This window comes from Typopeltis vanoorti, chromosome 12 (assembly GCF_054136105.1).
Source record: "Typopeltis vanoorti isolate ZY-2024b chromosome 12, IOZ_Tvanoo_1.0, whole genome shotgun sequence".
Taxonomy (NCBI): Eukaryota; Metazoa; Arthropoda; class Arachnida; order Uropygi; family Thelyphonidae; genus Typopeltis; species Typopeltis vanoorti.
This window is the reverse complement of record NC_143560.1, coordinates 20,972,879-20,995,083: the sequence shown is the minus strand read 5'-3', so window position 1 is coordinate 20,995,083 and position 22,205 is coordinate 20,972,879. Positions and strand designations below refer to the sequence as shown.

General features: G+C 35.9%; 1 protein-coding gene across 1 annotated transcript in view; it reads left to right on the top strand.

The window, feature by feature from the left end:
* The window catches only part of LOC150100619 (targeting protein for Xklp2 homolog), a 293,999-nt gene that overhangs the window by 19,340 nt on the left and 252,454 nt on the right, over positions 1 to 22,205 (top strand). Inside the window, exons 2-3 of the mRNA XM_090401739.1 lie at positions 8,040 to 8,117; positions 22,106 to 22,186. Of these exons, the coding sequence (XP_090257865.1) occupies positions 8,040 to 8,117; positions 22,106 to 22,186 (159 nt within the window). The remainder of the gene's footprint in view (positions 1 to 8,039; positions 8,118 to 22,105; positions 22,187 to 22,205) is intronic.

Below are 22,205 nucleotides of genomic sequence, written 5' to 3'. Positions count from 1 at the left end.
ACCCTGTCTTAACTGAAAATTCCACACATTTAGATGCCTCCCAGGTTAAGACCATGATCATTTAGCCACCTCCCAGGACAAGACAACGTTGCCACCAACTGGTGATCACTCTCACCAATTGGTGGCTACGTGGTCATATTTGTTATAGACAAATTCTCAGATGCAATTACTAGATCAAGCACTCTCAGACCCCTAGTATATTCCATTACATGCTGTCTCAGGTAATTATCCCTTAGTAATTGCATAAAATCAATTTCCTTCCTCCCATGTGGCCTCTCATTCCTCCAATCAATGTTACCATAGTTGAATCACCCATAATAATTACCCATCCTCCACTCATTGAGTCTATTTTCCAATGCATCCTGTCTCCGTTATCTTTTTTCCATCCCCTGGTCTATAGCAGCACCCTACACCAGATAGCCTAAAATGTGCTATTTTCACTCTCCTGCAGTCAAACTTTTACTTTCCTTGGCTGAATTCATTGGCTATCATCAATAACACTCCTCTACCTATTCTTTTCTACTCTGTCCTTTCTTAGCACACTATACCCTACACATTCCATCCCACTATATCATCTTTTGTTAGCCATGTCTCACTAATGCCAGTAACCCTTGGCCGGGATGAGCAAACCAATGCCAAAAATTCCTCCTGTTTGTTCCTAATGCTCCTGGCATTAGTGTACATAAAGCACAAAAGCCCCCTAGGCCACCTCTATCTTGACTCCTTACACTAACTATCCCATTCTGGTTTGTTATCATTGGTACTGACTCAGGCATATAAGGTGTGGCTATTAAATAACGAGACTGGTTGCAAAAATGTGGTTTATTATTACAATTGTACAACTTAACTGTTATCCCCTTCAACATACTCCCCTCCTCTATTTATACACCATTGCATACGAATTTTCCATTGTTGAAAGCAGTGCTGCAAGTCATCAGGTGTTATCTACTTCAGTAGCTCTGCTGTTTTCTCCTTTACCTCATCCACTGACTGAAAATGGGTGCCCTTCAATGCGGATTTCAACTTTGAAAAAAGATAAAAGTTGCATGGAGCTAAGTCTGGTACAATTTTCCAGTACAATCCACGTCTCATCACATGTGATGATCTCCTGCAAGTCCGGCTCCGCTGTCAGCCGTTCCATGATGGGCACCCATTTTCAGTCGGTAGATGAAGTAAAGGAGAAAACAGCAGAGCTACTGAAGCAGATAACACCTGATGACTTGCAGCACTGCTTTCAACAGTGGAAAATTCATATGCAACAGTGTATAGATAGAGGATGGGAGTATATTGAAGGGGATAACAATTAAGTTGTATATTTGTAGTAATAAACCATATTTTTTTCAACCAGTCTCATTATTTAATAGCCACACCTTGTTTATACACATTCTCACACTCAACTGCCTCACTGACGCCTGCACATCCACTCAACAGCTCTTCCTCACCCCCCCCCCCCAAAAATGCTGTAGTTTCCTTGATTCTGCAATTTTCAACAATTTTCCAGTCCGAACACCAAATCTATTTAGATGCAAATCATCCTTCTTGTATAAGTCTTTTCGCCCATCAAACTCCACACCACTCCTGCATAACCTATGCATTGAGTCATTTGCTATTATGGCCCTCCTTCTCAGCTCAGTTTTAATAGTGTTATTAAATTTTCAGCTCCAATTTGTCCTATATTTACGTGCAATTTTTGTTTCTTTTGTTGATTTCAATAAATAGTTTTAAAATTTCAGTTCCAGGATGTCTTATTTCCAAACTTCAAAAATCTTTCTTTCTGTATCTATCTGTTTGTTCACTTAAAACTCAAGAACTGCTGATCCAATTTTCATACAATTTTCTTTTATTTGTATCAGGTAGAGTTGGTCAGGTCTTAGAAAGTTTCCAGGAATAAAAAAATTTATTCAGCCAGGAGGGTGCTGAATAAATTTTTTTTGGAAAAGTTAGGAACCCTGATTCCTAACCAGGGTTCCCAAACCACTGGTTTAGATGCAAGCTTATGTAAATCCTCCTTCCATCAGTCTCACTCCATAAATCCACAAACTCTGCACCATTTCTCCAGCACAATCTGCGCACTGACTTATTCTACTTTTTTGTAACTTTCACATCTTTTTGCATACCATACTTTTCACCTGTTAAATCATTTGTACTAGCCCAAAATATACATCTCTTTCACTTTAAACATCTGCATCTTTACAGCATCACTAACATCCTTAACTTAGCCCCAGAAAAGCACTATTTCATCACTGTCCTTTATCGCTGTCCACTGTGGAGGACTCCCGGAGCTCGAGGCATATTCATAACAACGCTTTTAGGTCAGGCAAAGGTGTCCGATGCACGTTGCAGGTTATTTCACTCACAAGGCATGATGGTCTTACCTCTTTGCTCCTTCGATACCTCATGATGCCCTGTACAAGAAGGGATCAGAGAAAACTGGAAAGGCGCATTCTCCTCTCATCATATCTCGATCCAGCATCATTGACGTCTGTCCGTTAGAAGCCAGGAGAATGGACCAACGTCCACGATGCTGGATCAAGATCTGACGAGAGGAGAATGCACCTTTCCAGTTTTCTCTGATCCCTTCTTGTACTACTCCACGGGTCCCTGGACTAAGGGTTGAGACCCCCTAACATTCCCGTGCAAAAGGATTTTGACCTTCAACGTTGTTGTTTACTTCTGTTTCCCTCAGAACTCACAAATAATCTTATTTTACTAAAAACGAAACTGCCTTAGATCTTCTCCGCTTTTTATTGCACTGTCCTTGAGACTTGCATTTGGCTAAGCTTAAACACAACAATAGAAAGCACTCACTTTGTATGAACAAAATTTCTAAGCTATTTACAACAATCGGATACACATCAAATACCAGGCCGCTTTCTATGGCTATGCCTTTGACATATACAGTTTCAGCATACATTTGCATTCTAGTAAGCTACATGGATAATAAATATACAATATCTGACTAATGTACAAGATTCGTGACCTCTGTAAAAGTTGATACAAAAATGAGAAGAAAAATTTCTTACTGCATCAAATTTTACAGTAGCATTCCCCTGGGCCTCAACCATCTGTACATCTTGTAGTTGATACTGAATTTTGTTGCATCAGAATGCAACAAAATCTTGCACATTCAACTTGCCCAACAAAGATTTCTCGGCTGCCATTGTTTTGTTATGCATCGCCACTTCACCAACAATATCTAATTTTTTAAAAAAAACATAATTATACACAGTTTTCTTCAGTCTTAATAACTCAATCACACAGTTATATAAAACATTGCAACATCAGCTAATGATTATTGCTGACCTCCGATATCATTCTTCTCATCCAGCTTCTGTATAGATAACCAAGGTAAATTACTTCCATCTTTACCTAGAACATTGCACCACATGCCTCCTGTGGCCTGCAGAAAGGCTTCTAGTCCTGATGGTATCTTATCAGTTGTGCTCAGGTGATGTGCTCCTGAACTAATATTTGTCCTTTATCATGTCTACGCTATTATGCTCATCGAACATTCATTCCCAAGTAACTGTACTTGTTACTTTTCCTTTTGTAACCTCCATTTTATGCTCATCATGCATCTAGTCATTGTTTGCCATTTTATCTTCTCCATAATTTCTTTTTCTACACTACTTACCTAATTTCACTGTTTAGCAATTAACTACTCATATAAATATTTACCTGATTCTTGGTTTGTACAGTTGTACATTACTCGTCAGATGTGTTCTAATGAGTTCCAATGTAGTATTAATGTCTTTTTCTTGCTACTCATTATTATCCCTTGATATTGATGTTAATTAACTATTGAGCTTTCTGTAATCTGCCTTTATAGTTCCCATATATCTTCCTTTTTTTTTTTTTACACCAAATATTTCTTTGACCACTTCCCATCACTCTAAAGCAGGAATGTCAAACTCATTTGGACTGCGAGGCATTTGTCATAAAAGTATCTCAAGTGGGCTGCAAAAAAATTTTCAACTAAAAAAAAAAAAAGCCACACTAATTAGAATCGAAGGGAAGTGAAAGAATGAGTATAAATAAACTGAAAAATGAATAATGAAAATTTTATTTATTCTAAGTCATTACAAGACAAAATAATAGTATAATGATTGACAACTCAAAAAAAAAAAAAGAATATTTTTATTATATTAATATTTACAATATATAGCACCAAATTAAACCAAAATTAAATTTTATTTGAACAAATCAAATATTTATACAGTCTGTAAATTATAAAGTTTCATTAATAACCATCACAAAAATTTACAGAGCTGCCTGTTATTTTGAAATTTTTTGTGTTTGTGTTGAAATAATATACTTCTACTAGGAGGGCTCTGCTCCCCTGACGCCTACAGCACTCCCCCCCCCCCCTGAGTTCCGGACTGGTAGGCCGGTTCTCCTTGAATTCTGATGACTCAGATTTTGAAAACTTGAAAGGGGGTCCCCCCCCCAAGTTTCGGACTGGTAGGCAAGTTCTCCTTGAATTCTGATGACTCGAATTTTGGAGACTCAACACTCAGGCTAGCCCCTGAGTTTCAAAACGTTTCAAATAACTTGACAAAAGACGTGACAAAAAAGGCTTATCATTTTATATTATAGAGTAGATTTCTATTTAGATGAAATATCTATATTTCTAGGAATTTTTTAAATGTGAATGATAATATTTTGGGGTTAAAAAATATATATATACTTGCATAATATAATTATAGTAATTTTAAGTAATTTAATTGTAATATTTTATGTTTTATTTTTATTTATATCATTGCGATTAGCCTAGTGGCTATGCACTTCGCAACCATATGCATGAGGAACTTAGTTCACCATAACTAAGTTAGCCGGTCTTGGGCGTGGACAATAGGGTTTTTTCCCCACTTTATCCTGGGGTTTTTCATCCTGCAAAGCAGGCAAAACCAGCCTTGAGAACTCAACACTACAGGACATAGGATACACTGGGGCGTAGGGCTTGACCACCTTATCCTGTGAACTGTTTGAGGTCTGATGATTAATAAACCTTCAACACAGCAAGGTAAAAGAGGGTATAATGAAGACGCGAGATTAGATGAGATTTTATTTTTTTCCCGACACTTGACAACGTTTATTGTTAACCAGCTTGCAAAAATTTGGACTCAAAGATTGAGAGCATACGACCTTCATTATGGCGGGAAGATTGACGTCGGTTAGTCTCGATCTGTGGGCTGTTTTGTTCCCTTTCATACATGAGAATAATTGTTCGATAAATAAATGCTTCCAGAATAACATAGAATATTTGCTGCAAACTTTTTTATTTCCCAATATTTTTGACCTAATATATTTTTGGATCACCACCCTCTTGGTATTTTAGAATGGAATCATTTTGGAAATCAATAAGTTCCATTTGAATACAAATAGGAGCTTTTTCAAACTTAAAGGAAAAAGGACCTGTAAAAAGCAAAAAAACTTCTTGTTCCTTAAAAATCTTTAAATCGCCTATCAAATTCTTCTTTAATATTTTCTAGTTTGGGACAATATTGAAAAAACGTAAAACTTTGATTCTTATTGTTCAACTGTTCACACATAGGAAAGTAATTTAGAATATTGTCTTTTAAATGATTTTGAAACAAAACCACTTTACATCTAAAACTTGCCAGTGCATCATTAATGTTTGTTATTAACTGATCTTTCCCCTGAAGTTTAACATTTAAATCATTCAAATGTCCTGTAATATCAACTAAGAATGCTAGATCTTGTACCCATGTCTTGTCTGATCATTAAGAAATGCAACATCATGATTTTTCATTTCTAGGAACAATTTTATCTCCTCTAAAAGGAGGAAATAGCTTTCTTTTAGAACTTTATGACAAGATAACTGATGAATCTCTGTGTAGTAAGGTAGCCCTTCAAATTTATTCTCTAAGTCTAAGAAATTTGGTTTCTTAGACTTGGAGAGTAAATTCATCATCAGATCCTGTGCTCCAAAGTATTGGAGCACAGGATCTGATGATGAATAATGAAGTGGAAAGATTGCAGTTTTGGAAAGTCTGGAAAACATTTCCTTTAACCTTGCTGCAAGTCTTGGTATAAAACCTTTATTTTTGCCTGTCACTACTGGAGCACCATTGGTTGTCATAGCTACGAGCCTGTTCAGAGCAAGTTGTATTTTTCAAAAATGCACCACATGGCATCATAAATGCTTTCCCCTGGATGGGAATAATTTCCAAGAACTCTTCAGTAATATTCATATTGTTGTCACAAGCCAGAAGAAACAGCAACTTGAGCCACGTTGAATATTCAAACTTTTGTCAAGTGCCATTGAAAAATACTGTATGTTTATTTCTTGCAATTGGTCATGCAGATTATCTGTCATTTCGGTTATTCTTTCTATCCCAGTATTTCTGGACAAACAAATATTGCAAAATACTTGCACATTTTTGGGACAGACGTTTTCGGCTACATTCCTTAAACAAGGAACAGTCACTAAAAGGTTTGGAATGTTCTGCCAATAAATAGCTGATTTCATGACTGGGTCTTACCACTGATTCATTGTCTTCCATAATTTTTGAAAATACTTGTTATTGACTTTGAAGTGAATTCCTCATACTTTTTAATTTTTCTTCTTTCAGTTTACCCTCAAAGAGTGAATATTGTTCTTTGTGAATTTTATCGTAGTGCCTTTTCATATTATATTCTTTGGTGACATTAATTCTGTTGTTACAAATAATGCACACAATTTTATCCTTTGTTTCAGCAGAAGTAATTCAATTCCCATTTTTCTTGAAATTTTCTCCCGTCTTCAGCGATTTTCTTTTTCTTGTTGTCTTAGAAAGCGATATTGTCTAGGTGAATAAATATATTATTAATAACAATTTTTATAAAAATGTATTTATAATTTTACATTATTAAAACTAAATTTATTCTTGTTCGGTGCACTGATATGTGCTTCAGAGATCGCTGATTGAATGTAGCAGGCAATTATAAACTCGTGTAGCCTGGATTGACATGGGCCGTAAGCTGTGCGTCACGTGAACAGTTGTTAGCCAGTAGAATTTTCTTTTTTTCATATCTTTCATTGCTCTCATTCAGAGTTTATTGTCAGTGAAAAATCATTGATATATAGAAGTGAGTGAGTAAAGCAGCAGTGATAGAATATTAGAATAAAAATCCATCTTTATTATTACATAACACTTTCATGGAGTGTCCTACTTAATGAGCAAGTAGTGATGAAACTCTATTACAAAATGCAGGTAAGTCATACACAGTGAGAGCTTGCACAAGTAGCTGTGTGTGACCCATTGAAATACTTGGCTTGCGTTACTGTATTAGTATCCATACAATTGCTAATTAGATGGGCAATTTACAGTTAATATTTAATAGATTTCTAAATTATTATTGAAAGAAGAATGACTGTTTTTCAATAGATTGTAATGTGGGCTAACTTTCAATTTGTTTTCATTAGCATAATGGTTCCTTCATGAATATATATGACTTGCAAAGTTTATCATGCTTTATTCTATGTAGATGTATGTCTACATGCTAAGCAACATTGCTTCTTGCACCAGATCATTACTACCTGCCAAAACCATCATCTCGATTTTCCTTCTCTGCAGCTTTGGTTCTGGGAAAACACGATTTTATTCCACTCTCCTCAAATACTCTTCTTATCATGTTATATTTCTAAGCAAAACTTGATCCTTATCTTCCCTCTTTCATGATCTAATTTCTTTTATCTCCCCCCTCACATGTCCCCTCTTTTGTTTCTCTGCCACACACCACACACTTGATATGAATTTCATCAAACATTTCATTTCACATTTTCTCCTGTGAATCTCCATGTCAGTGTGCTGTCTCTGATAATCATCTGCTCACTGTCTTCATTTTCCACTATGATGGCACTTTTCACTTTCTTCCTGTGATACCACATTAAAGACTTTACAATCTTACCCAACATTTCTGCCTGCAGACCTTTCAGTTGTCTCTCATTCTGTCCTTTGTCACCTTTTAAATCATTGATGTTCGACGCACTGACATCAATGACTAAGGACTGTTTTTTTGTTTTTTAACTGCAGAAATTGATCATGAATCTGAATGTCCTTTTGCAAGAGAAGAAGCAGTGGAGTCGGAATCAAACACTTCTAATGAAAAAGGTAAAGAAAATCATATATTCAGTTCATTAAGTTAATTCTTATATAATATTATTTCATAATCCCAATAGGAAATAATAATTTTAAAGAACAAGTTCAACTGTATAATTTTAATAATATACTTAAAATATATATCAAAATACTTCATATATTTTACCAAGACTTATCAAATGGAAATGATTGTGTGAAAATAAATAGTATAATGAATATAAAATTATTATTATTATTATTATTTGACACCTCCAGGGAGTTCATAGACTCATCGAGGGAGGGCACTACAGCTCTACCTGCTCTACAGCTCTCTCCACCACTCAATCCACCCACTACATATAACCGCAACTACACCAACGCCATCTACCACTGACCACCACCACCACTAGTTTTTCCACAGACAATCACAAACATCCATGCCCAGGGCGGGATTCGAACCTGCATCCTTTTGGCTGGAGAGCGGATGCACTAACCACTCGGCCAGTCATGCTGGCGTTTTTCATTAAGAATGAAAAACTTTTTGAGAAGATAATTTAAATATGAAACTATCTTAAAATGTATACAAAAAGTTATAAGCCTCCTAAATCTTGGGAAAAAAACATAAGTAATGCCTATTTTTTTTTGGGGGGGGGGGGCAGATATTCACCTAAGTATCTGAGTGAAAGAATTAAGATGGAATGAAATTTAGAATCTAGACATCCAAATCAAATTATCTATTGGCTTCAACAAACACAAATACAAAGTACAACATAAATGTTTTTGTTTTGCTTGACAGGACGTTGGCCAGTTAAGTGAGGTTCTCACTGTTTTTGTTAGATAGCTAGGGTGAGAAGTAAAAAACCTGAAATAACATCAAAATCAACATACTTGAAGATGATCACGATCATTCAAAGAAGCATCAATGAAAAAGAGATGAAGTTAGAGAAATTACAAAACTGGCATTTGGTCATAACTGTTACCGAGATGAACAGGTGACACATTTGTAATAATGACTAGAAGATGATTTATTCAGGCAACTGTTAGTTTTTTACTTTCTTTTTGTGCATGCAGTCCTGTTAGTTGCACTGTTCATAAAATTATTCCTTCGGTTACAAGTGGTTTCTCTTAACTTCGGAGTAAAAATAACACAAACTAAACTACAAATCAACGTGCATGCAGATTCGTATCCCTGGATATCACTTGTAAATATAACTTATCTTCATTGACCTATTAACTATTTAACTCTTCAAGCGATTTGTTTAGATATCTTTCGTTTTCTTCTTCTTGAGCTTGTTTAACCTCTAAGGTTCTTTGCTGAAAGTACCATTTTTTTCCACTTTTTTTTCTGTCTTGAGCTCTTTCAGTCCAGTCCAGGATTGGATTCCCATCTCAGCTAAGTATTTTTGGATGTTATCCTCCCAATGATGCCATGTCTTACTCTAAGTTGCTTTCCATCAGGCCTCATTTTGAATGCTTATTTAGCCATTCTCTCCTCATCATTCTTTCCACATGTCTCCAAATCATCTTAATCTGCAAGCTGCGATTTCATCAGATGTGGGGGATTTATAGAAATCATATAGTTCTTGATTATGTCTTCTCCATTCACCTTTGTATTATTATGTCTTAAAGATCCAAAGATTTTTCTGAGGATTTTATTTTTAAAGATATGGAAAGTTTTTGCATCTCAATCTGTTATGCTCCATAGAAAACAGTACGTGTAATGATTGTCTTGTATACATTCTATTTTAACACTGCTCAATAGAATTTTGGAAGATAATAAATGATGTAATGTATGATAATATCTATTGGAGACATGTATTCTAGCTTGTGTTTCTGTACTAATTTTATTATCTTGAGTAATCAATATTCCAAAATATTTGAAAGAAATGGCAGTTTTAAATTTTGAAGTGCCACTGTTCTTGATTGTTCTACCCATTTTTAAATATTCAGTTTTATCCTGGTTGATTTGTAATCCTAGTTTTTCAGCAAAAGTTGTTTTCTGAATGTCATTCTAATGTTTCCAGCATTTTCTCCAACTAGGCATATATCATCTACATATCCCAATATTATTGTTATGCTTATGTTATCTTTTACAGTTCCTTTAATACATTTTTCTAAAGCTGTTAGATAGGAATGGCAAGAGAGCACCTCCTTGCTTTTATCCTGTCATAATAGCAAAAGGTTCAGATCTAATTCCATTAGCAAGTATCATGTCTTGGCTGTCAGTGATGCAAATTTTGATTAAACTTATTATCTTATGAGGTATTCCAAGTTCATTTAATGCTCTATGTATTCTATCATATGCTTTTCTAAAATCTGTAAATAAAATATGGATCTGTTAATTTTATTCTCGTTTTTTTTTTTTTAGTGTCTGTCTTAGTGTAAATATCTGGTCAACTGGGCTTGTTTCTTTGGAATCTTGCTTGATATTCATCTATATTTTATTATTATTATTCAGGCCTTCACGGAGTCAAAAGACTCATCGTGGGAGGTCCTTCCTAAGAACATAAAGTCTGTCAAGACTCTTCGAGGGGAGGTCCCCCCCCCCTAAGAAACACGTCTATCATACCACTCATTGACCGTTCTCGCTCTCACCACTCCATCAGGCAATGCATTCCACGGTTCAACCACCCTCCATGCAAAGAAACCACTCCTCACCCTCTTGCTTACAGTTTCCTTTCGTAACTTCCAGGGATGGCCTCTTGTCATCACTCCTTCCCGCTGTTCAACCAAGCGAAAAAACTCCCCAGTGTCAACCCTGTAACCACCTCTCAACATGTAAAAGTCTCAATCATATCACCTCTCCTTCTTCTATCCACCAAACTCTGCAGTCCACATTCCCTCAGCCAATTCTCATAACCAAAATTGTACAGTTCTAAAACCATCTTTGTCATCCGTCTTTGTACCCTTTCCACAGTTAATATATCCTCTTCAAATCCTGGGGACCAAATCTGAGAACAAGTCTAAGTGTGGTCTCATCAGAGACTTATACAACGGAATGATAACCCTTTTATCCTTGCAGGTCAGTGTCTTTCTCATAATTGCAGCAATCCTCTGTGTTACCTTCACTACCTTTGCAATATGTCCCCTAAATTTCAGGTTTCTATCAATCATCAACCCCAGATCTCTTGTCTCCCCTACTTCCTCCAGTATAACTCCTCCCATAGAGTATGCAGCATCCCATCGATGTTTCCCAAACCTCAAGACCTTACATTTTGCTGCATTAAACTGAAAGCCCCATTCATTTGCCCATCTATCTAGCTTATTCAAATCCTCTTGCAGGGCTACCACATCTGCACTATTACTAATAATCCTTCCCAGCTTCGCATCATCCGTAAACAACTGAATATCCCCTTGCAATCCACTGGCAATGTCATTGATATAAAGGTTAAACAATATAGGTCCTAGTACTGTGCCCTGTGGGACCCCACTTTTAACCCTCTGCTCCGTGAAACTGCTTCACCATACACAACTCTCTGATACCTATCAGACAGCCAATACTGAATCCAGTTGACCAGTCTGACATCCAGACCCATGTGCTGCAACTTAAATATCAGCTTATCATGTGGCACCCTGTCAAATGCTTTTGCTAAGTCTAAGAAAATTGCAGTATATGCCTTTCCCTCATCTAATGTTCTTGTAACTTTATTATAAAAGGCTTGCATATTGCTAAAACAAGAGCGCCCCTTCACAAATCCATGTTGACTCTCACAGATAACATTATCCTCATCTGCCCAGTGCTGTATACGGTCCCTCACTACTTTCTCCAAGATCTTAACAACTACTGATGACACACACTGGCCTATAATTAGACACTTCCAGTCTGTTACCACCCTTATGCAATGGCACTATCTTACCTTCCTTCCATTCCCTGGGCACCTTTCCCGCAGCCAGACTTTCATTGAAAAGCCAGGTTAAAGGCACTGTCAGTTCCCTAGCACATTCTCTCAAAACTCGTGGTGAAATACCATCCAGCCCAAATCTTTACTGACATCCAGAGTACTCAGTATCTGAAACACGCTCTCCTCCTGTACCTCTAAATCTCAAACCCGCCCTATCCCTCTAGCATTAAAACTGACTCCTCCAGGATGAAATACTTCAATAAAGTGTTCATTGAACAATTCCACTATGTCCTCTGCATCAGTCACTCTATTCCCATTTTTATCCCACAATATCATTCTTCCACAGTCATTTCTCCTCTTATTGCCACATAGTTAAAAAAATTCCCTAGGATTTTCTTTGGATCTTAGGGCTAATCTCCTCTCATATTCCAGTTTCACTTTCCTTACCACACTAATCACTCTTCTGGCCTGTGTCTTATATTCTTCATGCATCTTCTCTTCACCTGTCTCTTTATATCTCTTCCATAACCTCTTTTTCGCATGTTTAATATTGTTTGTCATCCACTTTACTCCAAATTGTGTCTTCTTCTTCACTCGTGGTATACAACTCACCATTGCTGCTAACAAATATTCTTTCACAATTTCCCACGCACTAATGATATCCCGGCCTTCCAATTCCTCCCTCCATGAAACTTCCCAAAGTTGATGTCTAAGACTATTATAATCACCTGCCTTATAATTCCACATACGTTCCTGTCTCTTTCATAATCCTGCATGTCTATTCATTTTCCAAGTCAAAACCATATGGTCACCCTCTCCAACTGGTGGGAGAGATGTCATCTCAGTTATTATCAACTCTTCTGATGCTATAACCAAATTCAAAACTCTTGAACCTCTTGTTCCCTCTGTTACATGTTGCCCAAGACATTTGTCCCTCAAGAATTCTAGAAATTCCATTCCCCTATTGCTACATGCATCTTCCTCTTTCCAATTTATACTACTGTAGTTAAAATCTCCCATAACAATCATTCTTCTTGCACTTGCCAAACTTAACTGTCTTAACATCTCCTGGTCCCCATCCTCTGTGCTCCTGGGTCTGTAGCAACACCCCACTAAATATCCTGTCTTGCCCACCTCTACCTCACGCCATATGCTCTCAGAATCATTTGTCTCACTGCCTTCCAAAGCCTCCGCTCTTAGAGGACATAGGTCGTCACTTATCATAAGCAGTACCCCACCACCATGCTTTCCCCTCCTATCCTGCCAAAAAATGCTATACCCAGCAACTGCTATTCCTGTTATTATATCCTCTTCTGTCAACCACGTTTCAGTGATCCCAATAATTTTTGGCCAGGCTGATGCTATCTGCTCCACCATTTCCTCTCCCTTATTCCAGATACTCCTGGCATTAGTATAAAGCATATAAATGCCATTGTTTCTATACCCAGTATTATCCCCTCTAGACTCCACTGGGCTCAGTGGTACCTGATGTCGTCTCCCTTCTCCCAAGTATCCATTCCCACAAGAGGCGACCCTTGCTATCATCCTCCGAGACACACTGACTCGTTCAGAACAGCAATCTCTCCAGATGCCTATGTCCTTCCTCATTCAAATGTAAGCGGTCTTCTTTTCAAATAAATAATATTATTTATCTAAAATATTAGATAAAATTTTGTAGCCTGCATTCTGGAGCAATATTCCTTTAATTTTCACATTAATTTTTTTCCTGTTTTATGTATTGTTATGATTTATGATTCTTTCCGTTCTGTATTTCTGTGATTAATTCACTATCACCATATTTGATGAGTTTGGTTATTATTCCATCAGTTACTGGTGCTTGTTATCTTTGAAATCCAATCTTATCACCAAAAATACCAAAATTTGTCTGTACAAAACCAACCACCAGTCCCACTATATTTACATATGGTACCCAGACATGGAACGTCACTGCTCAACAAACAGTTAATATTTTCAGTAGGTTTGGTACAACATGCCATCAATCACTACTAGGATATATACATAGCAAGATCACATTCCTAATACTGCCATTCTTAAAGGAAGCTGGAAAAGATAATAGAAACAATTCAAAAATGTTAACTGAGATGGTTGAAACACTGATTTATACATCCACCTTCACCTACATTCGGTGCTCTTATCTCTGTAGGCCAACTAATGGACACAGACGAAAACCAAGAAAACAGTTTTGACAATACATAAGCAAGTGAGCAACTTGACTCATTTGCATCTAACAAAACTTTGTCTCAATGAGTTTTTGTTATATGACTATTTCTGTATGTATTTTCTTATTCATACATGAATAAATTATCATGATGATTGTCTGATTATTTTATTGGTGTCCTTTCTGCTCTCTTTGTATCTGAGCAATATAGACATCAGATGGGTTATTAAGCCAGTTATTATTATTATTATTATTATTATTATTCAGGCCTCCAAGGAGTCAAAAGACTCATCGAGGGAGGTCCTTCCTAAGACATAAAGTCTGTCAAGACTCATCGAGGGGAGGTCCCCCCCTGAGAAACACAAAGTTTATCATACCACTCTTTAAAGTCACTGACCGTTCTCGCTCCCACCACTCCATCAGGCAATGCATTCCACGGCTCAACCACCCTCCACACAAAGAAACCACTCCTTACCCTCTTGCTCACAGTTTCCTTTCGTAACTTCCAGGGATGGCCTCTTGTCATCACTCCTTCCCGCTGATCAACCAAGCGAAAGAACTCCCCAGTGTCAACCCTGTAACCACCTCTCAACAGTTTAAAAGTCTCAATCATATCACCTCTCCTTCTTCTATCCGCCAAACTCTGCAGTCCACATTCTCTCAGCCGATCCTCATAACTATCCTTGTACAGTCCTGAAACCATCTTTGTCATCCGTCTTTGTATCCTTTCCACAGTTAATTTATCCCCTTCAAATCCTGGGGACCAAATCTGAGAACAATAGTCCAAGTGTGGTCTGATCAGAGACTTATACAACGGAATGATAACCCTCTTATCTCTGCAGGTCAGTGTCCTTCTCATAATAGCAGCAATCCTCTGTGTTACCTTCAAATTATTATTATTATTATTTTTTTTTTTTTTTTGCTGTATTTTACTTTGAATTCCAAACGAGTTTTCTGTGCTACTTTTATGTTATCTCTAATATGGTTCAAGATATTTTCAGTGTTTTCATTCTCTTTCAGCTGTTTATTTTTCAATTTTTGTTTTGATTCAATCTTATATTTTGTACTCTCTTCTGTTTTTTCTAGTTTGTTAATATGGTACCTCAGATGATTCGTATGCGCTGCAAAAATAATTACTGCGTTTATTATGGTACTAGGAATACCACTAATTAGAAAATGGTCACTATCACTCAGCTACTCTGAATGTAATTCCTATGTTCTTTATTGATTATCATATGGTTTGATTGTATGTATATACATCAGGAGATTTCCATGTTTATGTATATTCTTCCTCATAAACTCAGTGCTGCTTATTATTAGATTTTTAGATGCAGCCAAATTAGTCAATCTTTTTCCATTGATATTTGTTTCTTCATGAAGGCTTTAGCTTCCAGTAATTTTTTTTATATATTTCTTCTTTTGCAGTTTTTGCATTGAATTATCATAAAGGATAATTATATCCTTTTATGGAATTTTTTCAAGTATTAAGAGATCTTGAGTTAACTATTAGAGATCTTGTCTAGCTTTCTTCAAGAATAGTAACATTAGGAATGTGATCATATCATGTATATCATAATATTGACTGTGCATTGAGCACTGATGTTCCTTGTCTGGGGCCACGTGTTTCTGTACTAATTTTATTATACATCAATCAAGCCATATCACACATGTGAATATGGCTTGATTGGTGGTTTTTACAGATGAATTTTGGTTTTCTTAGTGATGGGTTTGGATTTCCAGGTATTATGTGGTTATGGACTTTCCTCTCTTAGTCACATTGGTCAATAATTATTAATTAAAGGGGAAAACATAATATAGGACAGCATCAGTAAATTGTCACCATACAAGGTTCAGCATTATAGATATGTGACTATAAGGATAAAACAGTACCCTTAAAAATAAAAAGATATTCTGCCAAAGGTTTTCCCCTGAAGAACTCCATTTGAAATAGGAAAGCTTTTAGTCATCTCTCCATGAACCATTATTCTTGCATTGTATTCTGGTATGGTTCTACTATTTTGAAGAGTATGACATAATAACTGAGAATTTTGAACATTTATCTTTCCTATTCTGTTTAAGTGACATGTCACTTAAACAGAATAGGAGAGAAAACTGCTTTCTACATTTGCTGATGCCATTATGATGTCATTTCCATCCTTAACATCATATTGAACATGTTCAAGACATTGAATGTTTATTATTTTCAGCCTGACTAGTTTATAATTCTTTAATTTATGCAGTTATCTCTCCATCCATAGAAATTGAAATAACTTGCAAAGTTCCAGTCAAGAAGGGATTAACTGACTTCAAGAAATCATTGAAAAGAAAAGATATAAAACAGTTTTAAAGATTATTACAGTATATATTTTTAAATATTAACCATATGAAATAACTGGCAAAGTCAGCTCTTAAATGCATAGGAAGAATGAGAAAGAGGATGTCATGATTTTATATGAGGCGATAGTTTATGTTTTACCCTTATAGTCACTTATCTATAATGTTGAACCTTGTATATTGACAATTTACTGAAGCTGGCCTATATTATGTTTTCCCCTTTACTTAATAATTATTGACCAATATGACCAATGTAAAAACCTTGTAACCAGTGTGACTAAGAGAGGAAAGTCCATAACCACATCGATATCAATATGGATGAAATGTATCACTCCTCATTCACTCATCGTCATCATAAATTTCCTGACATGTATCCTCAAGGGGTGTACAGGATATGATAGTACTACATGAAAAAATTACATCATTAACTTTCTAACTTTCTATCTACAATTTTCCTCCAGATTTCCTGTTACCTATCAAGACTCCAACATTGTCAGATCTTATCTTATATTTCTATCTTCTAAGGCACTTTTTTACCATATCAATACACCTATATCCTGGTCTTCCTCTAGGTCTTTTTCCTGCCAACCTGGCAGAGAACATTTGTTTTGCTAATCTTTCATCTCCCATTCTGTCTAAGTGATCATACCACCTGACATTAGCTCTGAGATTTCTGGATGTTAACAATGTCAAGTTCTTTCCTAATATCCTCATTTTAAATATGATATTGCCATTTATGCATCTGTTCACATCCCTAATCTTTCTCAGGACTTTCATATCTACAGGCTCTAGTCTTTGATCGAGTGTTTTACTTCTAACGCAGCTCTCAGATCCATAAATTAAAATCGGTTTGGACGCTGATTGTATACAGCTAATTTTGTGCTTTGACTAATTTTGCACTTATTCCATATAAATTTATTCAGTTGACTTCCTACCATACCAGCTTTGTTGATTCTGTTGTCTATTTCAATATTTAATTTACCATCTTCACTAAAAATCTTTTCCTAAATAGCTGAAATGTTTTACTTGTTCTATAGGTTCTTCATTCACAATGCAGTTGATATTTTCAATGCTTCTGCCTATTTTAATTGTTTTTTGCCTTGTTATTGCTGACCTTGATGATGAAAAATGTTGAAAGTTTATTTTTCACTTGGTTAGACTATAATAAATTTAGTTTAATCCTTTATCCAAGTGTGAGCAAACAAAGTTTGCGCCTGAAAGTATCTTCAGGACTGGGGTAAGGTGGTACAACATCACAACAACAATCAATGCTCAACAATCAAGTACATCAACGCAAACTTTGTTTGCTCACACTTGGATAAAGGATTAAACTAAATTTATTATTATTGCTGACCTTCATACTGTTATAACTATGTTTTCTTCTACTTTTGTATATTCCTATCGTCGCTATTATCTCTACCACTGTTTTCTACACTCTCCCATACAGTTACTTCCTTTCCGGCTTCTGTAATAGTTTTCTAATAAGTTAAATAAATCAACTATCACTCTCTTTTTCTTAAACAAACCATGCTTCAGGCTGCTCTCAAAATTTTGTCACGTGTAATCCTTTCATTCATTAGGATTTTGTCTGTGTATGGGACAAGGCCTTAAAATTATGTCCTCTGAGACAGTCCACCGGTTAAATTTGATGAATTTATTTTTTTGCTGCACCAGCCAATACAGAGGATGGATAAAACTCTTATCCAAGGTGGCTATCTTAGAATAAGACACAGTAATAAAATTTCAAACACTTATCTAACTATTCTCACTTCTCTTTGTTTTACATGCAGTTGTGGCCTGAAAGATTAAACTACTTTGATATGTCCCTCCCGCTAGGGTCGTTAGTAATTTTATAAGTGGCTATTTGAATTCATAAACAGGCTGGATTCAGGCAGATGATATAAAACATATTTATTAAGGCTTAAGAGATATACAAGAAAAATATAAGGTACATGATTAACTTAATCACCTTCCTAGCAAAATTCTGATATCAATACTAACGCTATAATGCATTAATCATAACTTGGACCACAGAGCTCCTATAAACCTACAATTTTCCAGCTTAAATTATTTTATCATCACTCACCAAGGTCACTAATCATCTCTCACAATATATCAAAGTTATATCACATACACATCCCTTCTAGGGAAACATTTCTTCCAAACAGGGACAGGTTACTGCCAAATGGGATAATCACTAAAGTTCTCTACAACTTGTCCATTCATAAATTAACCTACAGAGTTCACTCATATCTTTAATTGGAAATCAGATACTTTAACATTCTACGTTGCCATCCCATGGAATGACTTTCTGTTCTTTCTTCAGCGTTGTCTGGACATCAAGGTACCTTTGTGGGCTACCGTTCTTCAGGTTACTTATGATAGCAGCACGATCAGGTTCTCCGAGTCGATAAGACGATGTGCCGTTCTGGTCTTTCTCTGGAACTGCAGGACACATCTATATCATCGGTCACTCAATATAGCTTAGCTATTCTGTTATGAAGAGATAGCTAGCTCTGCCTCGTGAACCTCGATAAGCCTTTCATGACTTCTATGGCCGACCCGGAATCATCCCATTGGTGGAGATGGAGAGCCAACGTCCAAGAGCGCAGGAACCAGGAACCAAAAAAGCCCCGTGTGGGGGTAGCTTGACCCTTATATTTTCCCTCTCTTTCTCGGAGATTCTTGCGCTTAATTACGTTGATACCGCACGGCACTCATTCACTTGCGTGTGGCGTTATTCCGAGAATGTGTTCTAGCTTCGCTTTCCTTATAAATTCTCCTTCCCTCAGGCCATATGTTGTACTGGACTGTTAAAGTGTTACCCTTGGACTTTATGGGATACTCTAATTAAATAATAACCTTAAATAAATACCTTCATTTGACTCTGTACCAAACGGGTTAAGTCTCACATTTCTTAGACTAGACATTTCTTCAGTTTTGCCTTAAATTATAATGTACATTTCAATTTCCATGCCAAAACACAACATTCTCTGACTACAATTGAAGGTAGTTGTTCCTGAATACTTTAAATTTTTTTATTTTCAATTTTTGATTATTCAGGACACAACAATACCATATATACTACAACAGTTATTCAATTTAGTCAGGGAATCTTGCAGCTTGTTGCGGATTTATTTAGAAGTATAATATCATCTGCATAAAGCAAAGAGCTCAGATTAACATTTCCAATTTTGATATCAGGTTTAATACTTTATTACTTCGTAATGTAATCCATATATATAATGAATAACAGAGGAGATAATGTACATCCTTGTCTCACACCAGATTTAACATTAAACTATCTTCCTGTACTGCCTTCAATTCTAACTGGTGGCTTACAACTCAAATAAAGATTAAGCATTGCTTGATATAATGCCCCATTGACACCATACAGCTGTAGTGTTTTGAATAGCTTCTCTCTTGGCACCTTGTCATATGCTTTTTTCAGATCTACAAAACTTAAATATGGATCTTTCTTATATTCCCATGACTTCTCAACTATTTGCCGTAAAGTGAAAATCTGATCCTGACAGCCTCAATTTGCCTGAATACAGCTTGTTGTTCACCAAGCTTCTCTTCCACAATCCTTCTCAACCATTTCTCAAGTATACTAGCATAAATCTTACCAGGAACACTCAGTAGAGAAATACCTCTGTAATTCTCACATTCAGTTTTATTTCCCTTTTTACATATGGGTACTATGAGAGCTCTACTCCAATCATCTGGAATTCATTCCTCTGTCCAGGCCTTCTGAACTATGCAGTGCAGCCACTGTAAGACTTTTATACCTCCATACTTGAGCATTTCTGGTCAAATATCATCTACTCCAGCTGCCTTTCCATATTTCAGGCTTTTGACAGCTTTTTCTACTTCAAGTATGGATATGTATTCCTGATCGCATGCCTGGTCACTGTTTTTTACCACTGTGCTATCACGATTGTTTCATTTAGCAATTTTTCGAAGTAATTACTCCATACTTCAAGGATATCTTTTTCTCCAGTTTTCATGTCACCTTTATCATCTCGAATTCCTTTTACAGCACTATTTCCTCCATTTCTGAGCTTCTTCAACAACCTCCAGAATATCTTGCTACCTTCTTGATATTTATTTTCTATGTTCTTACCAAAGTGTTCCCATGACTTTTGTTTAGCTTTCTTATATGTGTCTCTGTATTCTCTAAGAGCACATTTTTTCAGAGTACTTTGGATATGCTTTCTTCTTTTTCCTTCACTGTCTCTTTAACTTCTTCTGTCCACCATGAAGTTCTGATTTTTCTATCCTTGCAGATAACTTCACCACATGCCTTTCTTGCTGAATCAATCAGTGTTTTCTTCAGGGCTTGCCACTGAATCTCTGAGGTTTGGTTCCTGTTCTCAAACTCTTTCATTTTTCTTGAATAATGATTGTGTATTTTAGTGTATAGTTCAAATTTGAGAGCTGCTCAACTTTTATTTGCTTTAAAACTTTCTCACATGTTCTTTTCAATATGAAATTCAATTTTATCCTGCTCAAGACAGATTAAATGGTGATCACTTCCAATTTCAAATCCTCTGTACACTCTAGTGTCCTGTGCCAGAGAGAAAATATCACTATCAACAATAACATAGTCAATGAGCCTTCCTTGCCTCTTCTCTCCGTGTGAATTTGTGCACATTTTTATGTTGAAAGATTGTGTTAGTAATAACCAGTCCATGTCCTGAGCAGAAATCCGACAGGTATTTGCCATTATTATTATTAGCTTTGCTCTTTTCTCCAAATTTTCGGAAAATATTTTTGTATGTTTGACAATCATTACCTACTCTGTTATTTAGATCTGTAATAAGGACCAACTTTTCCTTTTTCATTATGTCAGTTGCTTTCTCTAAAGCCTCAAAAAAATTCCTCCACTTCTACCTTAGTTGAACCATTGTGAGACCATAGGCACAAATAAGTCTCATTATCCAGTTCCTCATTGTAATATTAGCCCACATCACTCTACTTGAAATTGCCTGCCAACCAAGAAAGTTAGCCTCTTATTTAGTGTTGAATACTATGGCTACTCCTTCTTTTCCTTGATTGTCATTGCCTGAATATTTTGTATTTATTGCTCAGAAAGATCTCACCAGTTTTTGTCTTTTTTGTTTCATTCCCCCCTATTACATTGATCTGGTACTTATCCAATTTCTCAACTAGCTCCATTTCTTTGCCTTTCAATCTTCTTATGTTGATAGTACCGATCTTGAACTCTGGTGATATTGCTGACATCTCATTAACTTCATATTCATAATATTTCAGTGTAATATCAATGGTATTATTATTTTAATACACATCAGGGCCAGTTGGGTGAATTAAAAAAGAAAAAGTGATTCTTTAACTAGTACATTTTTTTTTTTAGATTCAGCATGTAAAATACAAAATTTGTTATGTAGACAAATGATCCTGAAATCCTTTGTGTTTCATGCATAGTCTAACCAGATAGAAATCATATTCTCATTTGAAACAGATAATTGAATATAACTCATGAAATTATGAAATCTGATAATGATAATATGTGAGTATTGTATATTTATTAAATAAAATACATTCTGAGTTGCATTTTATTTCGGATTACCAAGATAGTATCATGAATAACCAGTATGCATTAATGATTGTATAATTTGTCGTGTTTTTTTGTATAAATATAGACAAGTCCTTTAAAGATAGTGCTTCTTCTGAACCAGAATTCAAAACTCCACCTCCATATTTCTCAGATATTGAATCTAAGGGTAAGATTGTTTATTGACC